The 27,706-nt window shown below is 40.7% G+C and overlaps 1 protein-coding gene across 1 annotated transcript in view; it reads left to right on the top strand.

Moving 5' to 3' along the window:
• The window catches only part of SYNE2 (spectrin repeat containing nuclear envelope protein 2), a 168,602-nt gene that overhangs the window by 40,301 nt on the left and 100,595 nt on the right, over positions 1 to 27,706 (top strand). The window contains exons 25-49 of the mRNA XM_059475436.1: positions 429 to 547; positions 1,137 to 1,260; positions 2,105 to 2,265; positions 2,707 to 2,857; positions 4,020 to 4,609; positions 5,294 to 5,473; positions 6,415 to 6,565; positions 8,335 to 8,493; positions 9,197 to 9,358; positions 11,671 to 11,772; positions 12,998 to 13,198; positions 14,119 to 14,284; positions 14,995 to 15,107; positions 15,870 to 16,072; positions 16,498 to 16,617; positions 16,724 to 17,012; positions 17,358 to 17,524; positions 18,880 to 19,186; positions 19,873 to 20,025; positions 20,865 to 21,224; positions 21,716 to 21,850; positions 22,786 to 22,947; positions 23,963 to 24,109; positions 26,848 to 27,003; positions 27,362 to 27,618. Coding sequence (XP_059331419.1) covers positions 429 to 547; positions 1,137 to 1,260; positions 2,105 to 2,265; positions 2,707 to 2,857; positions 4,020 to 4,609; positions 5,294 to 5,473; positions 6,415 to 6,565; positions 8,335 to 8,493; positions 9,197 to 9,358; positions 11,671 to 11,772; positions 12,998 to 13,198; positions 14,119 to 14,284; positions 14,995 to 15,107; positions 15,870 to 16,072; positions 16,498 to 16,617; positions 16,724 to 17,012; positions 17,358 to 17,524; positions 18,880 to 19,186; positions 19,873 to 20,025; positions 20,865 to 21,224; positions 21,716 to 21,850; positions 22,786 to 22,947; positions 23,963 to 24,109; positions 26,848 to 27,003; positions 27,362 to 27,618 — 4,835 coding nt within the window. The remainder of the gene's footprint in view (positions 1 to 428; positions 548 to 1,136; positions 1,261 to 2,104; positions 2,266 to 2,706; positions 2,858 to 4,019; positions 4,610 to 5,293; positions 5,474 to 6,414; positions 6,566 to 8,334; positions 8,494 to 9,196; positions 9,359 to 11,670; positions 11,773 to 12,997; positions 13,199 to 14,118; positions 14,285 to 14,994; positions 15,108 to 15,869; positions 16,073 to 16,497; positions 16,618 to 16,723; positions 17,013 to 17,357; positions 17,525 to 18,879; positions 19,187 to 19,872; positions 20,026 to 20,864; positions 21,225 to 21,715; positions 21,851 to 22,785; positions 22,948 to 23,962; positions 24,110 to 26,847; positions 27,004 to 27,361; positions 27,619 to 27,706) is intronic.

Below are 27,706 nucleotides of genomic sequence, written 5' to 3'. Positions count from 1 at the left end.
ACATGCAAGCAGCAGTGCTGGGCACCCTGAGAAGATGTGAGCCTCCAGCCTGGAATTATATTTTGCAAAAAAGTCATTTTCAGGTGGAAAGGTTATGTGGGAAGCTGTGTTCCAGTGAAAATCCCCCATAGTGTCCCAGTAACATGAACAATTTTCAGAGGACAGAGAGAGTCCTAGTGAAGAGTTGGAGGCATTTGTCTGTATCTGTGAAAAGAATGAATGAGCTGGCTGCAAATATTCCAAAATTTGTTCTTTGGGCTCGTGATTGAGTTCAAACACATCTTGAATTCATGAATGGCTTCTCTCATCATCTCTGGGACACATCAAGCCATCCCTTCCTTCAGGAGCTCACAGATGATTGTTAGGCTTTGCTGTGTATTGCACAGGGTATTGTGGAGGTCACTGTCACCCTTTTTATTTTTACTCAGACCTCAAGACCTGCTGCAAATGCAGTTTTGGAGCCAGATGTGAAGCACCACAATGGAGAGAGCTGTGCAGATGAGTTTGAGGAAGATGGTGAATTGGCCATACCAGCTTTGTTAGAGAGGTAATTTTTAAAGGAGAAAATGCATTGTTGTTAAAGTATGATGCTGTGCTAGACAAATAAACTCACAAGTTCATTGAATGTACTAAACATAAGGTGCATTTTTGCTCTGCAGAACCCTGTTCTTTTTTCTGCTGCAGTTTACTGAATATTGATCTGTAATTTATAGGGAAGCACTGCAGTAACTAAATGCTTCGAGCATTAGGATTTTGAAGCAAGAACATTTTTAGCTATGAATGTTTTACTCATTTTCTTGGGCTAGGAAAGTCTGCATCTGCCTTACTAATAACTTCAAATATTGCAAAATAAAGAAATGTGTCAAGTTTTTTAGAGAACTGACACTTTTATAAAACTGAATTTAGAGAATGCAGGCTAGCATTTAGATTTGAAGATTAGCCATATGAGCAATCTGTTTAATATGTTGCTCAATTATGCGTTATTCATTCATTTTGGACTTAAATAAAATACGTACTTGCAATAGACTGTGCTTATTTTTTTATGGCACTCTGTTGATCAGTGAGTCCCATACCCTGAGATGTTCTGTTTAATTAAAAGTAATATTCTCTCTGAAAGTGTTTGCATCTTTCCTTAGCTTTAATACACAGAGAAGTAACCTGGAGGAACTTCTACGTCACAGCAGAGATAAAGTAACATCTGACTTTACTGATGAAATAAAAGACACTTCATCCCTTACATTTAAGCTGTTTGAACTAGAGGCAAGTATTCATCTTTTAAAAATATACCTGGTGCCTAAATTGTTATTTTCTCATGTAGAGCACTCACTTCTCTGTTACATATATCCTATATTGCCAAGGGAAAAGCAGCATCCTTGCAACCATATGTGTTGGAAGAAGGGAAATCAAGGATTTAGGATTCAACAGAACTGCATTGCTGCCTAGCACTGGGGTTTTGCAGGTGTTGCTGAAAGAAAAGAAATCGGTGGATCTGGGTTTGTTGTCTGCAGGCTGAAATAATGGGAAAAAAACTGCAAAAGGAGCTTTTTGTTTGCCAGCAGAGATGGCCAGGGCTGCAGGAGTCATCAGAGTTGAACCACCAAATGGTGTTTGTGCAGAATGAAGCTGTTCCAGGACACACAAAACTTGGTTAGGTTTGTGAGATCCTTGAGGCGACAGCAAAAGGCACAGAGTTGATGCTGACAAGTTTATTACTGCAATTTTTTATTTCCTTTCTTGAAAGAACTACAAAGCCTCATCAAGAATCTCAGAACTTGGTTCAGTTCTACATTTGTTTTTCTTCTGAACATAGCTAGGTGGAGGTATTTTCATTCTTGTAGTAAGAATGCCTGGCCCGTTATTTTTTGACCCTTTTATAAAATGTAGCCAAGGCATATATCTGACATGGAAATTGTCACTGTAAAATGTTACTGGAAATTTGCATGCAGCTAAAAGCTGGGTCCTGAAGGAGAAAAAAGGCAGTAGATACTCTTACTTTTAGATGATGTTTTCACTGTTTTTGTAGAGACTCTTGTGACTAGTTTTATGAAATGTCCACTGAGAAATACAGGATCATATTAATGCATTAGAACTGCTTGTCTTCTAGTCAATGATAGACATGGAATTCACGTCTGGTTGGAAAGAATTGGAAAAGATCTCATCTGCCTTAGAAAATCTTGTGTCTGAAGTGCAGCAGGCTGCTCTCTCTGAGGCAAGGAACAAGCTACAAAGCGAGTGGAAAGAACTTCAGGATGTGATAAGTATCAGGTATAAAACACTTTATGGTATTAGATAAGGAATTGTAACTAATTGTGTATGTTGTGAAGGGAATAATGTCTGTTGGAGAAAATAGCTGCACATTTTTAACCTTTTCTTCATTGCAAAAATTAGGCTGTTCTTAATTATTCTTTATTCATATACACATGGAAGATAGTGTGAGTCTCCCCAAGAAGATCAGAGACAGATCTTTGGGACGTAACTGTGCAATATTCCCATTTATTGCTGTTATTTCCTTTCATCTTTTGGTTAAATTCACAATGATTCACATTGCTTTTCTCATTAATCAGAGAAAAACTCATCTAACCTTGGGAGGGAGAGGATTAGATCTGTTAGACAGTTACATTATTTTTGTGCCTTTTTGTGCTTAAAAATACTGAGTGCCTTTTCTTGCTTGCTTTCCCAGTTCATGTTTTGTTACCTTTCTTGCAGAGCAAGTTCTTTAAGGGCTGCTGTGGAAATTATTTTGGCAACAGAAAGTCAATCCATCTCTGTCTGTCAATTAGTAGATGAATGGCTGAAGAAAAAGTACATCCACCAGTTTAGTCTGATGGACTGGAACCCTCCTGAGAGTGAACTGAAGGTAAGGGAAGATGCAGAGACCACACCCTAGCAAGGATAGGTATTAATATCTAGGAAGCAGAGAACTTCATGGGATTTTCACTCAGGAGGTTAGGGCTGCTGACAAGACTTCCCAAACCTTCTAAAATCTGTAATGGCATTTTAATCCCTGTGTTTTAAACATTGTTGGTCCTGTAGAACAAGCCAGGGATCCTCAGTAGGTTCTGCTGTGAAAGCCATTGTTGTGAACATTTCATTTTAGGATAGGATATTTGTTTGATGAAGATTTGTGGTGTTCCCACTTGGCCTTATACAATTTTGTGGAGTCATGCCCATAATGAACTGTTAATTTATGAGCTCAGCCAAGCTACCTTGTGTCACATCTGCTGCAGTACCTGAGCACAGCTCAGGATGGCTTTGGAAGCTCAGTGTGGCTGCAGTAATTGTTCACCTGCTATCAATATCTGATGTCCAGGCCCTGGTCCACTGGGCAGGGTGAATTCTGTTTTATTCTTGGCTTGCCCTCTGGGCTGAGCACACTGACAGCGACACAGAACTGAAAGTTTGCATTTGTCTGCCCTTGGCTCTCCAGTGAAGTAGGGTTTAGGTCTCTCAGGCTGTAGGGCAGACAGCATGTGTGCTCTGTCTGACCAGTTTTGGCTGCAAGGGCCCAGGATTTTTGCCCAGCTCTCTGCACATCTGGGCTTTCACAGCCCTGAGCTGCTGCCCTTTGAGGGCTGCAGCCAGAGAGCCTGCAGGCTGCACCAGCAGATTTTTAAATGCATGGAAGTCTGCTTCAAAAGTATAGCACAAGGAACTGAAAGATGGCAGAGTAATAAATATCTCTGTGGCTGCTCTGGCTGATGTCCTGCTGTGAGAGCCTGCTGCTTTCAGTCCCACGACTATCATCATCTTTCTCTCCTTCTTGTCTGATTCCAGAAAGGAGTCTTGAGCTTTCTGTAGTGCTGATCAAATTTCCTGTGTGTGGAATACCATTTTATTTGATTATTTTGTTCTTTTTCCTTCCCTCTACTGACATCCAGAGTAGGTTTTCTATCTTATCCATCCTGTTTAGCATACTTTTTTACTGCCATTACAATTTGTTTTTCAGTCACAGGTTCAGCTTGAATGCAGGATGTTTTTTTTTCACTAGCTAACATTTTTGGTCATTCTCTAAATTTCAGATGTTGCAGAGATGCATATTAGAGCAGATTGAAGAGTGCAAACAATTGGAACACCTGGACAGTTCAGCAGGGGATGAAGTTAATCCATTAGACCTGCAAGCTGCAAGAAAAGTTATAATTAACTGTCAAAAGCAGCTTGAAGAAATGCGCCATAAAATGCAGATCCGTGAGGCTGTCCTTAAAGATCTGGAAACTTTTATGGCCTCCCTGAAGAAGATCCAACCTTCCATCACATCTCTCCCAGATCAACCTGAAATGCAGGGAAAAGCTTTGAGGGAGGCTGCACAGGAAGTTTCTCATCTGGCAGAAGAGGCCAAAAGTCTGGATGAGCGCCTGAAGAGTGTTAATATCCGTCTTGAAGATACTGATCATGGGAGAAAAACTTGGTGTGAAAAACTTGTTCAGGCTTTATCTAAAAAGCTAAATGCCATTTATGATCCCTCAAGAGAGCAGGTGCCTACAGAAGAAAAAGACTTGTACAAGACTTTTTCCAGAAAAAACAGTGAACTCCTTAAAACCATTCAGGATCTACGGGACAGAATCAACAAAATAGGCTTGAAGGATCCAACAATTCCAGCTATTCAGAAAAGGTGAATTATTTTTTAAAGCTCTTCTAATTTCATAATTTCAGTGGAGTCAGCCTGGGTCCCCTCTGCAGGAGAGCACTGAAAATTTAAGTATCTGTAGAACATTGACAGTAGCTGTGAGTTTATTTGCTCCATCACCGCCTAAAAAAGGATGCCTTCTCCATTTTTTTTTTTTAAACTTGTGTATATGTGTGTGTATATATACATATATACATATACATGTATATATATATGTATATGTATATATGTATGTGTGTGTTTGAAGCAGCATTGAGGAAGAAAAAATAGGAGATGGGTTATTGTGATCTTAGTTTTCAGTAAGAAAACTGTCAGATGAGGAGATGGGTCCCCTTGCTGGGCACTAATGCACCTGATCTGAAACCCTACAGTGTAAGATGAACAGACTGCACTTGCCTTTTAATACAAATTAATTTCACTGTGTTCATACAGACCCAGCTGCCCTTCAGAATTTGGATTATTTTCTCACAGTGTTGAGGTCAGCATAACTCATCTGAGGGCCTGTGTCAGATTACATGAATTGAAGACCAAATGAGACTTTTTATGAGGTCATTTAATACAGTATGTGGAGCTCAGGATGAATTTCTAGGAATTTAATAATTACATTGTGAACCAAATCAAAGGCTTATTTTAATATAAGGCTGTATTTCATTTTTTTTTCTAATAAAGGATAAAATCATTAACAGAATTGGAAAAGGAATTGGATCGTGCTGCTGCTGAAATGAAATCTCTGCAAGAAATTGCTAATAAGCTCCCACAGATCAATGAGGAGAAAGCAGAGGAAGCAAATGAGCAGTGCAGAATTACAGAGAGGTTATGGGAGGATACAAAGCTCTTGCTTGCTGAATGGTAAGGAGGAAAATTGCATTTTAAAGTAATATTGTTCTAGTAAGAAGTTTGCTTGTGAAATCAAACAGAAAAAAACCCCTAGACTATACCTTAAAGGTAGAGTGGAGACATAAACTATCATTAAGCCAAGAATTGCACATGGAAGTTTGCAGCCAAAGCTAATCAATTTTGCATATTTTAATAGCATCACAGTCCCATCATTTAGCAGGTATGCAGTGATGTGCTGGACTTGATTGGCATCCAGGAGAAAACCTGCCTGCTGCAGGGAATGCTGTGTCTTCTGTATTTGCTGTGAATTTCCTGCCAGCACACCAAAAAGGAAAGGACAAACTGAAACAAATGGAAAAGGACAGCTGGGAAAACAGTCTCTTATGCAGCAAAATAAAGGGAGCTTGGATTGATAATTCTGAGAGAGGGGACTGGGAGGGGCTGTGGTTGGTTGCCCAGGGTATCTGTGCTTCAAATATGGTTTTTGAAGATGCCCAGAGGTTTTGCAAGTACTGGCACAGTTCTGGTTAATTCTCATGCCTTGCACAGGAGTTAGTAACCTGTTTTCATGTCCCACTGAAGGATGGGCTGGAATCCACCATCCAAGCTGCTGTGAGCTCTGCTGCATGAGATATTTCAGTTTACTGTGGCTGAGCTCACCTCTCAGGTGGAGAGGATCATATGAACACAGCTGCTCATCTCAGATAAATGTGGATCAGAGGCATTTGACGGTGAAGGGCATTTCTAATTCCAGAAACTGTCTGGATACCACACAGGTATTGCACACACATTTTTGCAGGATTTAAGACTGGCACAGTTCATCTCTCCTTTTCTCTCATCCCAGCCTGGTTGTCAAACTTCCCACGTGTGTGAATATAGGAGAAGGGAGCAGACAGGAGGTTGAGGCTGCAGGTTTGTGCTTAGGCCATAAATAATGCATCTCTTTTTAATAGCCAGGAGCAGTGTGCAAGGGTTCTGGAGCTCCTGAAGCAGTATCAAAGCTGCAAAACGAGTCTGACCAGCATCATCCAGAAACAGGAGATTGTGCTTTCCCAGCAAACTTCTTACATGGGGAAGGAGAATTTGAACAGACTAATAGCAAAGGTGAGTAACAGGAACTTACTGGAAAGGAAAGAAAAGCCTTTCCTGGGAGCATTCAGATGCAGGGTTGTCCTTGTACCCTCAGCCTTCAGGGCAGATGTTAAGGCCTTGCTTTCACTTTGGCTTCCAAAATACCTTTAGGGACTCCATATTTTTTGTTTTAAGTAGGTTTAAGGCTGTTTTTTCGTAGTGAATCAAAGTCTTGATAATGGAGAAGGATTACAAAAACTAAACCAAACCCCATGGAAGAACTAGGATCTAGTATGAAGATGAGATTAAGTCCTCCTTTTGCTCCAAGCTGTCTATGACAGCAGTTAAACATTTGCAGTAGCTTTTACATTACTGATGAGCTACTCATGCTGAATGAGCAGGTACTTCTGGACACCTCTTCATTTAGTTTAAAGCTTTCCACCTTTTCTGTCAGAAATGTGACAGCCAGCTGCTTGGCTAAGTGAATACAGCTACTGGACTAGTTGTCCATGGTTAACAGATTAGTGAGCAGCAGCATGGCCATCATGACCATTTTACTGCACAGGTTTCACATGTCCTGTATGATGTAACTGGTTGTTCAGATCCTATTTTAGGCTTTCTGATGAGGCATCACCCATAGCATCCAGGAGAGTTTGCTCACAGACAGTGCCTGGGCTGGTTAGATTGAAGAAGGAATGTGAGTGGTGTTTCCTGAGGCAATGGGATGGTGTCTGCTTGTGCCAGCCCCCTTTAGCTGAGGCAGGGTCACTTCTTGGTCCCACCAGTGAGACTTGGGGCACTTTGTATCACCTGGGCTCCTGCTGCAAGGGGGGCATTGCTGCATATCCCAGCCCCTGCTTTATGGAGATCCCTCTGTGGGAACAACCCTCCCTCCTCACCCTGAGCTCTGCAATTCCCACTCCCAGAGCTCTGGTCTGAAATTGCTGTGGCACAGTCCAGGCATGTCCTTGAGTGCTCATGATTTGTTATATAGAATATACAAAATAATAGCAGGGAAAGTTCTCTGCTTTGTTCTGGTTTGTGAGAGCAGCTCTGCCATCCTTCCCCTGAGCTCAGTGCCCGGTGGGGTTGGTATGGGAAGAAGTAATTTCCCAGGACGTCTGTGGGAAATAAGGAGAGAGCTGTTCACATCCACGTGCCTGGCACTAGAGGTCAGTGTTTCTTTTCCAGGAAGCTTCCATGTTGTTTGTAAACACTGACATTCCAATGAAACACAAAGAAGCAGCTTGGTGTTTAAATAGAAAGTAGGAGAAAGAGATGTTTCACTTTCTGGCTGTGACATATTTTGACAGTGTTTGTGTTTAAATCGGATTTAAGCTTTTTTTCTGTAAATAGTTCAAAACCTGGGGTTCAGAATGCAGTTGTGATAGTATCTCAGATTATTATCACACTCTGCATTGTTTATCTCTGTAATCAAGGTTCTGTGTGTGGATGTACAGTCCCCTTGGATCTGGCACTTAGGACTTTAAAAGCAAACCGTGGTTTTGGCTCTCTTAGAAATAAATTATCCATATTCCCACTCAGCTGTTCTGCAGCCAACAACAGAATGATATGGATTTCTAACAGGGAAATATTCCTGTCAGCATGGCAGGGATAGAACAACACAGAATGCATTCCTAGTCTCATCATATTGTATAAAATAGATTATTTTATGTAATGCTGTTGTTTCTCTAAGCAAAAAAAAAAAAAAAAAACCCAGCAAATCAGTTTAAAAATATTTTGCTGAATAAACAATCATAAGCAAATATGCTCAGAAATATCCATGTGGTTTTTTTTCACAGATTGAAGAGGCAAAAGAGGAATTTAATGATCACTCTGAAGATGTAGACAAAATAAATCAGATCTGCAAAAACCTGCAATTCCAGCTGAATAAAATGAGAAGCTTTGAGGAGCCTCCGTTCGAGAATGAGGCTAACATTATTGTGGACAGATGGCTGGATGTATGTAAAAAGTAAATTATCAGGGTGGTCTTATCTGTTATGCATTATAGTAATTGATTCTGATGTGGGTGTAATATTTCAAATAAATTAAGTGCAATATGGCAGGGATTCTTAAGAGATAAATCCAAGTGTTTACCAGAGCAAAGCTTGCAGAGTATCTATGGATGTAATGTTTCTGATCTCTCAGCTAATTTATATTGTCTCTACTCCTTGGCAGTAAATAATTCTAGAAAATGCAGAAAAGGCAATATTTGTGTTTTCTGCATGAATTTATAAGCTTCCTTAACAACTTCTATGGATTTATACTTTGGAGACAAATCTGGAAAATTATGGTGCTGGTGCTTTAGGTGGGAAATGTTTGCCACTGTCGATCTAAGCAGTGCATCAATACTGAGATTAAATGGTATTTACTGGGAGTAGATAAACATTAATGAGCAAGGCTCCTTCCTAAACCTGCCTTAAAACTGGCAAGCTGCTGTTGTGATTGGTATGTTTGGTGACATGTGTGGCAGGGATTTAAGTATCTTCTCCATGACCAGTTCACTGTGAAGACATGAGATTTTTTTTTCTCCCCATTTTCTGCTCTTGTTTTTGTGGGTGGTTTCATCTTGCTCTGATTTTCTTGTGCTGCTTTTGCTTCTGGAATATAACTCAACATTTTTTGAAATCTTTGTGTGTTTTCTGCCTATCAATCTAATGGTAGATCAATGAAAAGACCGAAAATTACTGTGATAATTTGGGGAGAGCTCAGGCTTTGTGGGACAAACTCCTGAACTTATCTGGCACAATTGAAGTTTGGGCAGATGAAGAGCTCAAGAATGCAGAAGACAATTGCCTGACTGAGGAGTACCTTGCTCAGTTGAAGGTAATTTAAATGGCAATTTTTTACCTTTTCTTTGTACTATATTATACTATGGATTTTGGGCTATAAACATGATCGTTGCATAGATAAACCAGGAGAGGAAGTTGTAACATTTGCAGTTGTATCTGCATGGGTGGTTGCACTAAGGATGTTGCCTTTATTTGGGGAAATATCTTTGAAAACTAATGCACAGATAGTGTATGTGTGTAGTTAATGGTTTTCAATCAATGCAACACTTCAAATGCTGTACAGAGATGGAGCAAAGAGAAGGCCTGTGATGCTGAAGCCTGGAGTGGCCAGCAGTGCACAGAGAAGAAAGAAAAGAGTGTGTATAGGCTAATGATCAGTTTTCCAGGTAGAAGTGGCCTGTCAGTGAAGATGCTGGAGCCTCTGGGACAGCTGGGCAAAGCACAGCTCAAGGAGAGGTTTCAGAGGTGGTTTATTTTCCCCCTGTGTTCCTCACTGTAACATATTGCAGCCTCATCATAGAGTGGCTGCAGAGCTTCTCCAGGGGCTGCACGTGGGCAGGCAGCAGCAGAGCCTGGGCTGTCTGTGCCCCTTTGGCACAGATTATAATGTTAATTCTTGGTGTCAGGGTGCAGCTGGGTGTAAAAACACATGCACTAGGTCTGTGCCACTGAAAGCTTCATGTATGGGGGTGAATATTTTAATTTCTAACTTCAGGGCCAAAATGGACCAGCTGTGCTGCTTCATTGTGGTCATAACCAGTGTCTACTAAGTAAAAATAATTTCCTGCTTGAAATTGAGTGATTCAGACATAAATATGTAAATACATCCCATATCCTCTTGCTTGAAAATTTGCAGACAGTTTTTCCTCAGTGTTTACAAGCTACAAATGGCCTGGTTTTTATTATGGTTGTTTGCAGCTTTCCTCCTACTGTTAGCACTGCTCATTTGTTTTAGTTTGCAGAGAAGTGAAAAGCCAAGTTGCTCTTTGTGTATGGATCTTCACCAGGAAACAGTGGCATATCCACTGTGCAGCAGTGGATATTTTGTCTCATCATTGTTGTCTCTACCATTGTATTGTCAGAATTTTCCTGGAGTACTTTAGGTCCCTGGAGGCTCCAGTAAAAATGCACTAGCTGGAAAATGCATCTTTAGGGCCATTTTGTTACCTGGAAACTGCTCAAGTCCAGCATGATGTGACTGTGCCCCCAGTGTGACTCTTCTCCTCCTTAGGAAGGGCTGTGCTGGAGGTGGCTACAGTAAGGTTATTCTGCTGCTTCCTTGTGAGAGATAAGTCTCAAAAGAGGAGGGAGAAGAGCGCAAGAGACATAGAAACCACATTCCCCTGAGCAATTATTATAAAGCAGAATAGAAAGAGAGAAAACTGAACCCAATGTGCTTGAATTTTTGTAAAACGACTCCAAGTGCAGATGGCATCAGGTTCATTTATCACTTTATTATTATTCCTTTTATTGATCCTGAAACACCTCTGCATTGATACTAATTCCAGAAAGACCCCCAACTGTTGCAATGTGTATCACATTACACAGGGTTGAAACCCAGGGTCCTTTGTGAGCTCTGGTGCATGTGTTTTCAGGGAGCCTGTCACAAAAGAGCAGAGCAGTGGATTATTGGACTGTATATTTAAGGATAATTTCAGTATATATAAAAATGTGAGAGAAGTTCTGCTTCCCCCTGTAGCCTGTATGCAAATGCAAACTCTTTTAAGGGCTGCATCACATGAATGGGTTTTGATGATTGCTTTTACAGAGACTACAAAAGGAAGGCTTGTCCTCAGGGAGCTTGGAATATCAATTTGGGAATATGAGACAATGTCATTATCCTGTTCAAAAGTTGAAGCTGGCATTTTACCTTCACATCACTGACTTATTCCAAAGTACATTCAAATGAGTGGAGGTCTTTTCATATGCAAAGGATTTACATTTAAAAAGTGCTTACAGCCTGTGTTGTATTTTATCACTTCCATACTAAAGCACGTGCCATCAGGATGCCCGTTCTTGACTTGAAATCTATGGCATCTGAAAATATCCCTTTTAGTAGAAGCAGCGAGACATAAATGCAAAATTAAAATTATTTTCCTGCAAATTTACTTGAAGCAAAATAATTAAGATTCTTAAATATATGCTAAATTTGCATTATCAGCTTCTTTGCCTGAGAAACAGGGTGTTTCTGACTCGAATACTTAATTATGCTTAATTGCAAAAATGAAATTTGGGAAATGAACGAATGGTGTCACCTCTATATACCAAAATGCACAATCAGAATATTTTACTATCATTTTCTATTGGAGGGAAGCACAGTTACCAATGTGTTTTTTCCACCTTTAGGCATGCTTACGGGCCCAAGAGCAGAAACTCCAGAAATTTGACAACACAGTGGCTGAGATAGAAGAGCTTCTGAATAGTAATGAACCTCCATTGGAGCTACAGGTACAGAGGAGCTTTTACAGCTGATACATCAGTCCTCCTTACTATAGCCATGCTTCTAGTACTGCCTTTGCTGCAGTCAGTTACTGGTTTTACTTATATCTGCTCAAGGAGAGTTGGAGGCATTTTGTTGCCAGTGGGCAGTGGTATTTCGTTTGTTGCATCTCTCAGCCTGCTAAAGGTTGGTAGAACCAAACCTGTCATTTTAAACACAAAGGTCTTGCTCACTTCTGAGCCTTTTTAGGCCCTGGGCCCTGCCCAAAGAGGCTGATATCAGTAATATCTGGTGTTTAGCTGGTGGTCAACACCAGGGCACAATGGACCTCATCACCCTTTGGGATCCCAGGAACTCAGCTTTACTGACTGTCCATTTTAAACTCTACCTTTGCCTGGACAGTGTAGCTTGGTAATGTGGAGTTTCTTACACAGAGTGGTGTTTTCTTTTGGAGTATCACAAGGAAATCTTCATCTTTCTGTGTTAACTTCACACAGCAAAGAATAAATTGTTTTTTAAGACTGTGTTAGTTTGATCCTGTAGCAGTTCTATAATCACCCTCTCACAGTGTCTGTCAGATGCACCTTGAGCTTGACCCTGTTGAGCTATTTCTGTGTTTATCCTCAGCAGGCAGTGAACCCTGAGGAGTTTCCCTGGGTGAAGTGATCTAAGGAGCTTAGGGAAGGACTCAGCAACCTTGTGCAGTGCGTGCTGTGCTCCTTGAGAGCACCCCGAGTCCCTGGGGTGGGGTTGCCCCGTGGTCCCACCCTGCTGCTGCCTCATGCAAGTCAAAGATGAGGTCCAGGACCTGTTTCTCTTTAGTGAATAGTCCCAAGACAGAGCTCCCAGCCTCTCTGCTGGCCTTTTTTTGGGTTATTGTGGGGAATTTCCCCCAGTGGAATCACTGCAGGGGGGTGTGTTACAAAGAGAGCTGCAACCCTCTTTATTATGGCAGCTGAAGCTCAGAGTAAGCACTGGAGAGATTGATAAATAAAATAGAACAGCACCAGTAAAACTACTAATAAAGATGAGCTGAGATCACTCCTCTTCAGAAAAGCAATACTTAAATGTTTTTCAGTTTCTGGAGTGGGAGGGGAACAATTCAAAACAAAATGTAATTGAAACATCTGGACTTCAGACCACTTAATTTCTTTTTATGTCTATCATAGATTTTTGTAATGTTCTGAGAAATCAATCCAGTATAATTGATGTATGTTTATTTCCAATTTTAAGGTCATCAGATCATCTGTTGTGCAGAAAATGGAGCTAATAAAAGAGCTCTTGTCAGCCAAGAGGGGAACCAGTGAACTCACTGTGAATACAGCAGAGCTGAAAGGAGACCTTGATCTGGCCAAGACACAGATTGGAATGACTGAATCACTCCTCAAAGCTTTATCTCCTTCAGACACCTTAGAGATCTTTACTAAACTAGAGGTAGCATGCCACAGATTGTGTATATTTTATACATTTGTTCATAATTTCTCTCTTGGTCAAGTGTTCATAAGTGTTCATCCTGTGTAAATTGTAGACTGCTGGAATAACTCAAGTGAAGAGCCTGGCTTGAATATTTCCTTAAGCTGCCAGAAACATGGAAGAAAAGCCTCTTTTTCCTGGAATTCTCAGATATATTTAACCCTTGCAGCTGTTGGAAATGGTTAATCCCAGGCACAACAGCAATATTGCCACCCAGGATATGTTGAGGCAGTAGTGCCTGTTTGGACTGTCTGTTCTCCAAAACTGGGTAATACAGAGGATGCCTTTGTGCCACCTGAGCCTGGCTGCAAGGGGAGCTCCCAGCAGACAATTTCAGCCTAATATTTGCTGAAACTTGATCTTGGAGGCTTAGGCTGGCAAGATTTAAACCTCCTGTGGAGCAGTGAGTGGATTATGTGCATTGTGGGTGTCAGACCTCTAGTGTTTGGAGCACTGAAATCACAGCCATGGAGGAAAGACAGTTTTTAATTAATTCTCTAGCTCCCTCTAAGCTACCTGTCAGCCCACAGGCTCTTTACAGACAGAATAAGGAATTTAGGGGGTGGAATGATGCCTATGGCATTATATGCTCTGAAACATACAATGGCACTATTCACATCTCTGTTCTGTGGGGTTATTTGTGCATACAGGTGTACACACACTGCTCAAGGAGAGTTTAGTGCTTATACCTACCTACTGATGGCCTTGCTAATGCCAATATAATTTAAGAAATTGTTTTGACACACAGGAAGTGCTAAACTCTTTTGCAAAACTCTAGTTTGTACTAAAGCAGCTCTGTACAGTGAACTTCTGTTTGGCCTTCAAAACTTACTTTTTAAAACTTCTTCTGCTTTGTTGTTTGTTTTTTTTTTTAACCTTAGGAGATACACCAGAAAATTCTGCAGCAAGAGCACCTTGTGGCATTACTCCAGGAAGAGACAGATTGTCCTGATGTGGATGAATTAAATAAGCAGCTTAAATGTGTCACTGATTTATTCAATAGCAAGAAACATGTGCTTCAAGATCACTTTATGGGTGTTTTGAATCGTGAGTGAACACATTTTAATTATTTACCTTTACAGGTTTGACCACCACAATGACTTAAAGGTTGTGCAATTAATTGCTTAGGTCTCTGAAACTGCTTTGATATCCCAAACTGCTTCAGGGTTTCTGAGCAAGATAAAGATTTGCAGAAAAATCGATTTTGATCCCAGAAAGCCACTCAGACTGAATCAAAGTATTTGGGTTCTTATTTTTACATTAAAAAAATTAGATAAAAGAAGTGTAAAACATAATTCAGGAATAAATGTCAGAGTATTTAATTTAAAAATACAGAAATCCAATGTTTTAATTTTTTCCAGTTGTTTTTTATCTAAAATTATTTACAAGAATAAACAGTGTTATTACTCTTTGCTTTAAGCAGACGGAGGATTATGCAGGTGGGAAATCTGGCCCAAAGATAATCTCATGTCTTCAAATGTTTTTTAAATAGTATTAATCTGTGTGGAAATGAGAAAAGTTTCCACTAGGCTATTCCAGGTCTTGTTTACCCAAACTGCTGTGTGTGTTAGCTAATGTTAGCTAAGAAAAATAAGAGCTGCAGCATTTTCAGTCAACTGTTCTGTAGTAAAAAGCAACCTTTGACAGTAGCACTGATAAATGTAATTGTAAATTGTCTGAAATCTTCATGTTAAACAGGATTTTCTTTTACAGAGTGCAATTAATGAAAAAAAATTGGAATGTTCCTTTTTTTTCAGGTCAGTGCAAGAATTTTAATGACTGGTTCAGCAGCACTCAGCTGTCTCTGAAGGACTGCTTTGAGCCCTCAGAAACAAAAGCCATACTGGAAGAAAGACTACAGAGGCTAAAGGTAAAGTATTAAAATATTGTAATTTCTAAAGCTGATTGTTCTGGCAGTTGCTCTTTTCACCCTCAAGGCTATTCTTGGGACTGAATTCACCTGCAGTGGTTTTATAGCTGGAGGCTGGAAGAACATCTCATGTTACTTAAAGCATTAGGAAAATAAGGGCAGTGAAAATAAAACTTAATTGAAATGTTTAGGTTCAGACAACTTGGGCAAGTGAGAGGCAGGACAGTAGTTGATGAAAATCAGTGGGCCTTGACCAAGTACCTCAGTGTGCAAGGCTGCAGAAAATCAAATATGTAGAGAGTAGCATGAAATTCTGACCCCCAATGGACTCAAATGTGGAAAAAATTTGCATTTAATTTGTTGTAGCAAGATTTTCTCTCCAAATCAGACAGAATGAACAGAAAACAGATGGAAAAGCCACAACATCTGCAAGAAGCAATCACAGTTAAGCAGCAGAAGGAGATAGAGTGATGTCAGTGCTACATTTGGATGCTGCTTGCCTGTTTCTGTGTGTACCAGTACTGTAGAGAAAACGAGTCATCAGTTCCACTTTTTCCTTATTTTACAAACAGCAGCTTTTCCATTTACATGTGCAATAGTCAGCAAACTGGGAATTAACATAAATTCTTTTTCAGGAACTGAAATTGCTGGGAAAAAAAATACTGGTGGAGATAACAGGAGCTGGAAAGCTCTTGTAACATAAATATCTATTACACTACAGCAAATCTGACAAATGGATCTTGTCTTTGTGTTCTTTTTCAGCACTTCCTGACATCTGAGGGAAGAGATAGAGACATCCCAGAGGTTAAAGCTTTACTGAACAAAGTGAAGCCTTACTTGCCCAAAGCCAGCATTAACCACCTCAGCAGTCGTGTGAGGGATCAGGAGGCAGAGCTGCAGAGGTTGATCTCCAAATGTCAGAAGAGGGAACAGGAGCTTGGTGCCTCTCTCCAGCAGCTCAGCAGGTAGGGAGCTAATCTTGTGCCTGACATTTTAATCACAAGTGGTGTCAGATGATTCATTATTAAACAGCCATAGGGAATAGCAAGCAACCCTTCTTTTTACAAGAGATGGTATTTGAATCAAATGTTTTGTTGTAAGTTCCATGTGGGTTGTTTTTTCAATTTCATAGCAGACCTGTATGGAAACTATGGACAATTTCATTGTCATGATTGTCATGAACAGCGATAGTTAAAATTAGGCTTATGTTTAAAATATTGCTTGATCAGACATATTTCTGTGTTTTTTTAAATAACATATTTTATGTTATTTTAATTTTATTTTAATAACATATTTCTGTTATTTTTTTCAGCAAAATCCTGCTGCCAGCAGGTTTTAGCCATATGATGCCTCTTGTTTTGACCTGAGTCTCTATTTGTACCTCCTTTAGCCTTGAAGAAAGCAGCATGGCCTTGAAAGAATGGCTCTCTGCTCAGGAGGAAAAAGTGAAAGAGATCAATAAAGATGATACAGAACTTGAAGATATCTATAAAACACTATTAATGCAGAGGTATTTGGTTTTTTGGTCACTTTCTAAGAACTGTCTTCTAAACAAGATTGTTCTATGTTGTTACACCAAATGGATGTTGATTAATTATTTTATTTTTATTTTTCAGGAAACCATTTGACTCCCTGGCTCAGCTGTCAAATTCCTTGGAGGAGGCTGGGCTGACAGAATATGAAACCCTTTCAGAAGCCAGTAGCCTTACCAGCAGGTACCATGCACTGATAACACGTGTCAGTGAAATGGCAGGGAATGCTGAGAGACTTCCAGTGGAAGGACAGAATTTTGAAGACCTTGCCCAGGACATTTCTTGCTGGATCAAAAAGCTTGAGGAGGCTCTTAATAAAATGAGTTCACAAGGAAGTGAGTTGTCATCAGATGAAAGGATTAATCAGATAAAGGTATTGTGTTAAATATATTCCTTTTCACCTCAAGCTAATGCTTGATGAGTCAGTACCCCCTGAAAAGTACTGCCACTGCTCATGGCCTGTAGTTTGTCATTTGAGCATTTTGTTTATTTGTCAGAACAATAGGAGTCTTCTTTGTAGAGAATAATTAATAAGTCAGCTTAATTGTCCCAGACTTTGAAAATTAGACTATGTATCTATTTATGTGTTGGCTATGTACTACATTAGAAGAAGGCTTGAACAGCATTGTGAAAAGTATGAAAAAAATATGGTAATACCTTTTATTTTGTAACCAAAAATAATTATATATGCACTGCTTCTGTTTTTTGTTTAATACAGGAAATCACAAGTCTCAGAGATGAAGGTGAGGCCGAAATACAGAGCATGGTGGCTCTAGGAGACACTTTATTGAGAAATGAGAAAAATAAGCCAGAGGTGCAGCAGACTATTTCTGAGCTCCAGAAAAAGTGGGAAAACCTCTGTCAGCTGGCCACTGAATACAGCAGGTAATGTGCAATTTGCCAAGAGGCAGTGGAGATCACTTACTGCTGTATTGATTTTTTTTCTCTTCTTCCTGCATCCATTCAATTTACTTTCTGATCTTTGGGGGCAGAACGAGATACCCACACAAACAGTTGTATTTCTGCAGAGTTGTGGAGAGGCTGGTCACAGTTTGGCCTGAATGGTCAGGTGGGGAATAGCCAGAGATACTTTCTGGTGTGGCCATGAATAGCCAGAGAATCTTCTGTGTCCTCTTGTTATTACTGAGCTCTCAGTAAAGCCAGCACAAGAGGTGCTCAGGAAGATGGAGCGTTGTGGCTGTGTTGGGTCCAGCACAGCAGAATGCAGAGCAGAATGCAGAGCTTTCACACTGTTAAAGACAGGAAAGGAGGTGCTCTGCCTGCCTGAAGGGATGCTCAGGACCTTGCAGGATCAGGCTTGTGAACAGCAGATGCACAGGAAGAACAGCAGTGAGGAGCTGGAACAGGGAACTTGATGCAAGAGCACCTCACGTATGTGAGGCTGTGCTTTGTTTATTTGCCAAAAAATATGAGTCTTGAGGGGCAGAACCCAAAACAATGGAGCTTTGTTTTTGTCCTCAATTATCCTGCTGTACTTTACAGAATTATATCCAGACTGTTTGTTTGGATTTGTTTGTGTGGGATCATATTTTCCAATGTTGGCATTTAAGTTCCATCTGGAAGATATCTGAGCTCCATCACTAAATGTGAACATACAAATGTTATTTCTGTCTCATTTCATACTTCCTGTGGACAAATGCAACCTGTTCACCTGCAGCAGATCAGGCATGCATGCTTATAAAGCACACAAAGAGAAATCCAATGTAAAGGTCAGGCAACTAATCACTGGATTGTACTCTCATACCCCATATTGTGTGTGCTGGTTTTGTTTTCTGTATCTCTAAAACACTCCCCCGCCCAACTAAATGTGATGAGTTTCTTTTACAGACCATTCCCTTTCAGGAGGCTGTCAAGGGAAGTCAAGGAAAGCAGATTCATAACCATATTGTAATTTTTTAAACAGAATTTCTGCATTGAAAAGCAAAAGAGTACAGAGCATGCGCATCACATCTCAGATTCTAGAAACTGTGGGTTTATAGGTTAAGGTTTAAGAGGGTTAGTAATTTGTCCTGCATTGAAGTCTAGTTCATCTGTAATAACTTCAGTGTTTTTCATCACCTTGAAAATTCCAGTCTGATCAGTAATTTAAAATCTGGGGAAAAAAGTGTTCAGTACACTCAAGTTCCTTCTAATGGCTGACTTGTTCACACTTTGACATTTCCTAGGTAATCAATACATTTGTTTTTTTGACACTATTAAACACAGCATTTTTTTCTTAGCCCTCAAGAGCAACTTCAGTGCAACAGGGAGCAATATGAGCAAAGCAAAGAAGATCTGAAACAGGCTCTAATGGAGCTGGAGAAACAGCAACAGGAGATTTTTGCCCTTCAGCCTGGTTTGGAGGAGAAGCAAGCTCAGCTGGCAAACTATGCTGAGCTCCTGCAGAAAACAGAAGCCTTGACCTCCCAATTTAGCAAATTGAAAAGCCAGGAGAATCTACAGGGCCACACTGTTGATCCCTGCTTCACAGAGGCAGAATGGTCAGAATTAAAGCACCAACATGAAAATCTGCTCAGCCAGCTCCAGGTTGGGACCTCACTCTCTTTCCTTTCCTGTTGGTTGCAGTTCTCACTGTTCAGCTGTGTAATTCAGATGGGGAGATTTTGGGTAAAGCTGGGAGTGGAGGAAATTCCTCTGAAAAAGGGCAGGGAATATCTCTCTCTCTCTCTCAGGGATAAATACTGAAACAAATGAGACCAAAGTAAATGTGAAGAACATTTTGTACCTGTGTAAACAGATTTGGATAGCTGTAATATGAAACATTTGCTCTTACATTCTTCAAGCCACAGTAGCTTTTCTTCCTTTGGGAAGGATGAATTTGGAAAACATGTGAAGGATTATCTTCCAGCGTCTTGCTTGTTCTTGGTTTCACCCAAGGTGGTGCAAATTCCATTTGTACCCTGTGTGGCATTCTGTCTCTAATGTTTCATCCATTTTAAGAGAAAGCATCCTTTTTACAAGTACATTTCTATGAAATGCCAACCCTTCTGTTTCCTGCTATTCATTAAAATTTTGTTCACGATGGAGATCATGATGTGCTGGGAAGAAAGCAAAATGGTTTTGTGTTTAACCTGTGGTTAGCCAGATATTCTATGGGAAAAAAGCAAATTTGTTGTGCTGGTGAGGTCCTGGAAAAGCTGTAACAGTCTGTGGATGACTGAGATAATGGTGGACTAATCCTAGAAACTCCTTGTTTCTCGAACATCATGCAGACATTGCAAAGCCCTGTTCAAGAGCACCAGCAGGCTCAGGATGTGGCAACAGACCTGAGCACTGAGCTGAAAACTGCCTCTGAGAAGCTTTCTGAGTGTGATGGTCCAGCAATGGAAGAACCATCAGCTGAGCAAAATCAGTTGAAATCACAGGTATGTTGCAGTTCCTGCGTTATGGAGCCCATCACATCTGTAAAAGAGAACTACTCATGGTATCAAACTAAAAAGCTATAAAACCTTTCTAAAATAAAAAGTATGTAGTGCTCCTTTATTGAGATAATTGTAGGACTCAAACCACTTTTCATGAACTGGAGGGAGACCTTTACTATTGGCTAAACTGAAGGTTCATGAGGAATTGTCCTAGCTCAAGCACACAGGATTCTTCAGTCTGGTTGGTTAGGATTTTTGTTTTTTTTCTCTTGGGGCATAATGAGGAAAGAGATTATTAAATATGGTATTAAGTGTCTTTAATTTAGCCAGTGTGAAAAATTTTTTGAAAAAAGTCAGTGAGCCAAGTTTATTTTTAAGAAGTGTTCTTCATGCATAAATAGACATTCTTCTGCTCTTTAGCAGAGTGGAAATCAGTCTTGTAGCTGTGAGCATAGAGAGCTGCTGTAAGCTGAAATCATGGCTCATATATGGATCATTGCAATTCCCTGTCCTTCAGAACTTGCTATATCTCTAAGAAGGAAAAAGGGAGAGGAGGAGAGGGGGGAATTACCTGTTCAGAACTTGGATCATCATGTGTGCTATGGGATTATTTTATTACCATAATGCTTTTAGCTTCAGGTGTTCTCTGTGCATAAAAATGGCTGATGAAATTATTGGTTTGGTAATTGGCTTCCTGCAGCAAATAGGTCTGCATGTACCTTTCAACATGGTTTGTTGTTCAAAACAAGTATTTATGATTTTAGAGGCTGAGTTTAGATCTTAACATTAGGTCTATTGAGTGAAGATACTTTTCAAATAAAATGTTTTCTTCATGTTCAAAGGAACAACAGGGACCTCTTAGCCAAAGTGAAGACACAGCAAAGAAAAGTTTGGTTTTAGCAGAAACTGTTAAACAAAACACCTCTTCACCAGAACAGGAGTTTATTGAGGATGAGATGGAAACACTTCAGAGTGAACACAAAGAAAGATTGGAAGAAAGACTTGAAAATGTCAAGCAAAAGAAGGAAAACATTTCCAGTGAAGCCCTTGAGTTAAAAGATGAGTTTGGCAATGAAATCCAAAAGGAAGATAAGGCAGATACAATGCTGAAGAGAGAGACACAGATCACTTCTGATACTCAAATCTCTGCAGAGGAGACCCCCACAGCAGTGGAGCTGAAGGAGCCTTTGGAATTGAGTGATGTGAGTTTATTTGTTGACAATGGAAAGCTGGCTAAAGAGACATCTCAAATGTCGTCTGTGTATTGTACCCTTAATTTCACTGAAGTTATGCCTCCTGTAAATACAAGTGTATAAATCAAAGAAGTGGAAGGAACTCTCATAACTTTTAATAGCAAGTCTGTAACAAGCCAATAACATATTAAAAACAGCAGTTTACCTTTTAAATACAATTCCATTTAAATGCATGTCACTTTCTCTTGCCACTTAATAGAGCAGGTATCCTCAGACAGGACACGAAGAGAAGTTAAAGAGACGGGAAAATTGCAGATGAGCCTCTCTGCCTAAGAGCTTTGAGAGCTTCTCTTAAACTAGAGAGAGTTGTTTAGAACTGCAGCACAGTGTTTGTTCTGTTTGTTTTCAGAGAGAATAATTTTTACCATTCAGAGATTTGATGTTAAAATACAATGTTTATGGTAACACAAACAGATTTTCTTTTCTATCACTTCTCTTAGGGTCAAGATGTAAATGGAAATATGTCTGAGAAAGAGAGGCAGAATGCTCCAGTTTTGGAGGAAAGCAGTGTAGTGTCAGACAGCCCATTACAGAATATCCATCACAGCAAGGACAGATTGGAGCAGGCTGTTCAGGTACCTGACAAATGTGTTTTAATAGAAGTCTGTGTATGTGTGAAATTGATATGTAATCCCTTAAAATTTCTTGGCTTATGAAGGCATGTTTTCCTTATCTGATGAAAGGAATCATAAATTATATTTTCTCCAAATCATCCCCTCAGCCGTGCTCATGTGAAGAGTGCAGGAAATCCAAGTGATGGTCTCTGCAAACCCCCAGAGCTTGGACCCACTTTGTCCATGATGTAGAATCTACCTGTGATTTCATAAAATCCATCAAAAAACAGTTTGGGTTGGAAAGGGTGCTCAAGTTTATCTAGTTCCAACACCCTGCCATGGGCAGGGACACCTTCCACTAGACCAGGTTGCTCAAAGCCCCATCCAGCCTGGCTTTGGACACTCCCAGGAATGAGGAATTAAAGAGGTTTCATCACTGCAGGTAATGAGAGGTCACTAACCTGGAACTGCTCATTTTTATGGGACCTCAGGACATTGACACTGTAAATGACTTGTAAAAGTGTAAATGTAAATGTGTGCAAAGCTAAGGGAATGGTTTGGAGTACTCCCTCATTGACCTGACCATAGAGAGATGATTACCAAAATATCACAGTGGGAACTGTCCATACTGGGATTTCTGGGGAAGGTGCAAGCTCAATAGTTACCAAATGTGTCTAATCAGAAACTTCTAGAACTGTATTAAAAATTCTGTGAGCAGTTGCTCCTGTTTACCCTCTTCTGAGACTCTATCAGAGTGGGTGAGATCCCACTCTAGGATGGCAAACTGCTCTAAGCAGAGGCTTCCAGCTCTCTGGGTTTGGGTTACCTCAGCATTTTCCTTCATTCATTAAGCTAAACTGAAGATAGAGTAGACAGATTGTGGAGTGGGAAGTTTCTTAGCAAATTTTGTACTGTGACTTTCACTGGTTGTAAACATTTTGCATTTCTCAAATCAGGAGGAGGCTGATAAGGAGAACCCAAATATGGACAGAGCTGACAGGTTCCAAGAGGATGTTCTGGACAGTGCAGATCTTGGTGGTGAGGCAGAAATGGAAAGACCTCAGGATGGTGTTGGTATTGAAGGTGATGAATCTGGGAGAAAAGCCCATCCAGCACAGGTAACTGGACATGAGATTACACCAGAGGGGTTGAATTTGGGGGTGTTTGTATCCAGTTCAGTTGCTGTGGGGGTGATACTACTAAGAAATGAGTGAGAAAAGCCTCAAGTTTACACTGAGCTGCTTCAGTCTGATGTGATACTTAGTATGTGATAACTCACTTCTTTCATGTCCATTCAAAATTAGTGTAGAGGGAGGTTTTTTTCTTTAGTGGTTGTCTGAGGATCATTCCAAAGGATATTGCATTTCAAGTCACCTGGATGTATTGTGAAATCTGGCGACCATTTTTCTTGAACACTGTTGTTGTGCTTGACTTGCTTTCCAGATTTCTTATTTACATATTTACTTTGCATGTGTGAGGCTGCATTTGAGATGCTGTGCCCTGTTGGTGCACCCTGGTAGAAGGGGAATTTTGACACCCAGAGCAGTGTTTAGGAGTTGGAGCCAGAATGAGTGGGAAGAGGCCAAGTTCCTGTTGGAGATGAAAGGGCTGACAGGGGTGTTGTTGCTGTCATCCCTTCCCTGAAGAGGGGAAGTGTTATAGAGCCAGACTCTTCTCAGAATTTCAATTTTAGCAAATTCTGAAACCTCCATCCAGCAAATCTCCAGGTTACCCACAGGACTATCCTGCCTGAGTTTCTAAACAGACACTCTCTGTCTACAGTACAACTCCTCAGGAAAAAGTTAACCTTTAAAAAATACATTCAAGACTGTGTCCAGGAGCACATAATTCAAGGTCCCTGCTTAGAATAATGAAATGTGAACAGTGTAAGTCAGAACATTTGGTAATTTATTCTAAAAATTTATAACAAAATTACAGCACTGCTTCTTATAAGTGGTTTCCTTTGCAATAACCTTGCTCACAGTAAATCATGAGGTGTAATTATGGTTTTCCTCATCTACCTATAATTATGGGCTTCATAGCTTTCTCATCTCAAGCACTGTAATTACTACTTGGCAGGTTTGATTAGAGCTTTTTGATTACTGGTTGCTTTTGTTTTACTTACACCAAAAGGAGGAACCTGGTGATGTTGAGAATCAATCATATAGAGAAAATGAGGGGCAGGTTCAAGAGAAGCTGGGCCAGAAGGGTCAAGTCCTGGAATCTGCAGCAGCTGAGAAGGATGGTCTGGGATTGAATCCCCCAGCTTCTGCACATGAGGTAACCCACAGCCTGTTATTTCAAGTGAAATGTGCCAGTTGTTCAATTTTGGTTTCCACCTAGCCCTCAGCTGAAGTTGTTTTAAAAGAGACAATTACTCACATCAAAATCAAGACCATTGCATATAGATCTTATTTATGTCCATGACAGTTTTGAACTTCATGCAAAGTGCTTGCCACATCATAATTTTCTGTGGCTCTGTTCCAAAGAGAGTTCACCCTAGTTTTTAGAGCGATCATAATCAGTCTTTATGATATTTAGAGTTTCTCTTCAATCTGTTAAGCAGCACAACCTTCATTCCATGTTATTACAGTCAGCTATGATAGCTTTTCTATTGTAAGGAAGGCAGATCAGAGAACTGAAATCCAAGAGTGATCCAGCAAAAGAAAAAAAATTAAATAAAGTGGAGAAAGGAGAAGGGATTCAAGTTGAATTAATGACAAGTTACATTACTGAATGACTTTACCAAGTCTGCTCTTCTTTAAGAGTAAAGGAGTTACATTACAAGTGCCCTGTGACTGTTGGACACCACATTCTTAATTTGAAGGTAGGGCTAAATCTAATCTTCCTGGTGAATCTGTAGGCAGCTCCACAGCTGACCTGTCCATGGGCAGGTCTTGCCTGGGACTTGCACACCTGAAAAATCTCCCAAGGTTCTTGGGACTTTGAAGAAGTCCCTGCTGACTGGAAGCTGGCATTGTTATTTAGATTTACAAAAAGGGTGTGAGGGAAGATCCAGTAAACTACAGACTGTTAGAGTAACCTCAGTTCCTGGGGAAATTATGGAGGTCATGCTGGGTACTACTGAAAAGCATTTAAGGACCAGTGCAATCATCATAGAATCATTTAGGTAGAAAAAGACTTCAAAGACCATCAAGTCCAACCATTAACCCAGCACCAAGCTCACCACTAAACCATGTCCCCAGGTGCCACAGGGACATCTCTTTTAAATCCAAGGATGGAGACCCACCACTGCCCTGGGTAGCCTGTTCCAGTGCCTGACCACCCTTTCAGTGAAGGAATCTTTCCTAAAATCCAGTCTAAACCTCCACTGGCACAGCTTGAGGCCGTTTCTCCCTTTCCTGTCACTTGTTACCTGGGAGCAGAGACCAACCACTCAGTTACACCCTCCTGTCAGGGAATTGTAAAGAGTGATAAGGTCTCCTCTGAGCCTCCTCTTCTCCAGGCTAAACAACCCCAGACTTGTGCTCCAGACCCTTCCCCAGTTCCACTGCCCTTCTCTGGACACACTCCAGCACCTCAAGGTCTTTCATGCAGTGAGGGGCCTGAAACTGGACACAGAATTTGAGTGCAGCCTCCCCTGGCTGTATCCATGGAGGCAGTGTGCAATGAGAACTTCACACAAACAAGCAAAACAAGTACACAGCAAGGTTTTTCTAAAAGTCAGGACACTTCTCTGTGTCTTTTGATGTGTTGATATTTCAATCTGGTGAAGTGGATTTCCTCCTTTCTGTGTGATAGCTTAGCTGAGTTTTAATGCTTACTTCAGTTCTATGGCACTCCAAAGTGTCTTGAGATTAGATCTTATGTCTGAATTGATACAACTGTTATGGTTATGTACACAGAGAAATTGAAAAGTTCTCCAACTGACTACTTCATGAGTGGCCTCTTCAGTTTTGACTGAAAATAACCAAGAGTTCAAATGAAGAGAACTGTTCTTCTCTGAGAATGTGTACTATGTGCTGTATCTTTCCCACACTTGAAAGCAGATATATTTTGCATAGCTCATGACCCATGAAGGGACAGATGACAGTGACAGCTTACAGTGATAACTGGCTGTTTCTAGTAAAACAGTGTCCAAAGTAGTAATACGTGAAGTTTATCAGACAAGAATCTTTTTACTGTTGCTGATTTTAGATGTTAGTACCATGGAGAAGCTCACACTGCAGTATAGCTGTGTATTTGTATGCATTCACTCATATAAATTTTATACATGGAACAGATCATCAGATAGAGACAGGTACTGGGAGAAGGGAAATGCAGAAAGATTTTTAAGGGATCATCATGTGGTCCAGCTAGCCTGTGACCTTTCATTTCTGATGCTGTCTGCAATAGCTGAAGGTGATGTTAAGCCTGGCCCCAGCCCAAGTGACTTGTCCCTCTGTCATGGGAATCCCAGGCAGTGCCAGAGACTGGCTCTGGAGCCTCCTCATCCCTCCCCACCCTGAGACATGACTCCCTACTGCTCTGATCTCACCCCAGATTTTGGCTAGCACCTGTGCCAGTGGCAGCCATGGCTTTGTGTCACAGCCAGGCTGCTTCATGCATGAGCTGCCCTGTGAAGAGCTGAAGAGGTGTCCTGGTGAAGGAAACAGCAGTGTTGTCAGGGCACGTGCTGAAGCAGAAGGAATGTGGGTGTGAGGAGAGGATAAAGTTCCATGAATATGTAAGGAACAGAGGTAGAAGACACAACAGGCCTGTGAATTTATCAGGAGCAGAGGTGGGTGCAGGGAAGATGTCAGAGTTTCACTAGAAATGATGGGCAGAGATTTCAAAGCCACCTGAGCAGTGCTGACAGGAGGGGGTGACTGCAGGGGTGGGGGACAGTGATGGAGTTTCCAGTTTCTGGGTCCTGATTGATCCACAGAGGCTGTGGGAGAAACCACAGCAGGATTTAACAACCCCAGCATGGCTTAAACACGTGAAGCAAGGTGCTGCAGTCAGAAAACTTATTGGTTTAGACCCTTCAGCAATAAGAATCTTGTTTTGTGTTGTAGGACACAGGTGCAGAAGTGGTTGTCCAGAAGGAACTATTTCCTGCAGTGCAAGTAAACAGTGAATATTTTGAAGAGGAACAAAAGGTCAATGAGCTGAAAAATGAAGTGGCTGAACTGGATATGGTGCTTATAAATGAACAACTAAAAGAGCTGGAGGTATGGAAACTGCAAAGCCATTCCTCATTTTTTATGTAGTGGTACACTTGCAGAATTGTGATTCATTTGGCAAACCAAAGCTGTTGCCCACAGCCTTATCTGAGTTTTAACTGCACAATTAGTTTGTCTGCAGACACCATGCCTTGCTGCATGTCCATGTAAATCCCACAGCTTGTACTGCTCTTCCAGAGTGCAATGATACACCTAGGATTGCTTCCATGATGTGCTGCTTTGCTTGTGGATGAGCAGGAATATGTTTGTAGGTGAATCGGTATTTAGCTGTATTTTGTGTTGAAAGCTGAGAGTCTTTAAGATCATCCTTTAATCCCTTCTCTCTCTGTGGTGGGCTTGATTGTAGAATTTAAAAACTGAGCTGGAAACGTGGAAAGCAAAGTCTCTGTGCCATGGTGAAGGAGCAATTCCCAATGGAACAGGATCAAACAGAGCAGAGCTGCAAAGCACAGAGCCCTGCTGGGACAGGCTGCTCCAGGAACTGGAAGCTGTTAAGGCAGTGAAGCAACAACAGTGCTGTTTAATTAATGAATACCAGAAAAGTCTTTCTGCTGCACAGTCCTCCATGAAAAATTTGTCAACAGAAAAAGATAACATAAAAATGTAAGTACAGTGGAGGGGTTTGGTTAAGACGTTGCACAACAAATATGGTTCTGCACTGAATTTTGTGACATGCTTCAGTAATGCTCAG

Source organism: Ammospiza nelsoni, chromosome 6 (genome assembly GCF_027579445.1).
Source record: "Ammospiza nelsoni isolate bAmmNel1 chromosome 6, bAmmNel1.pri, whole genome shotgun sequence".
In the NCBI taxonomy this organism is placed as follows: Eukaryota; Metazoa; Chordata; class Aves; order Passeriformes; family Passerellidae; genus Ammospiza; species Ammospiza nelsoni.
Note: the sequence above shows the minus strand (reverse complement) of the source record. Positions and strands in the feature narration are given on the sequence as shown.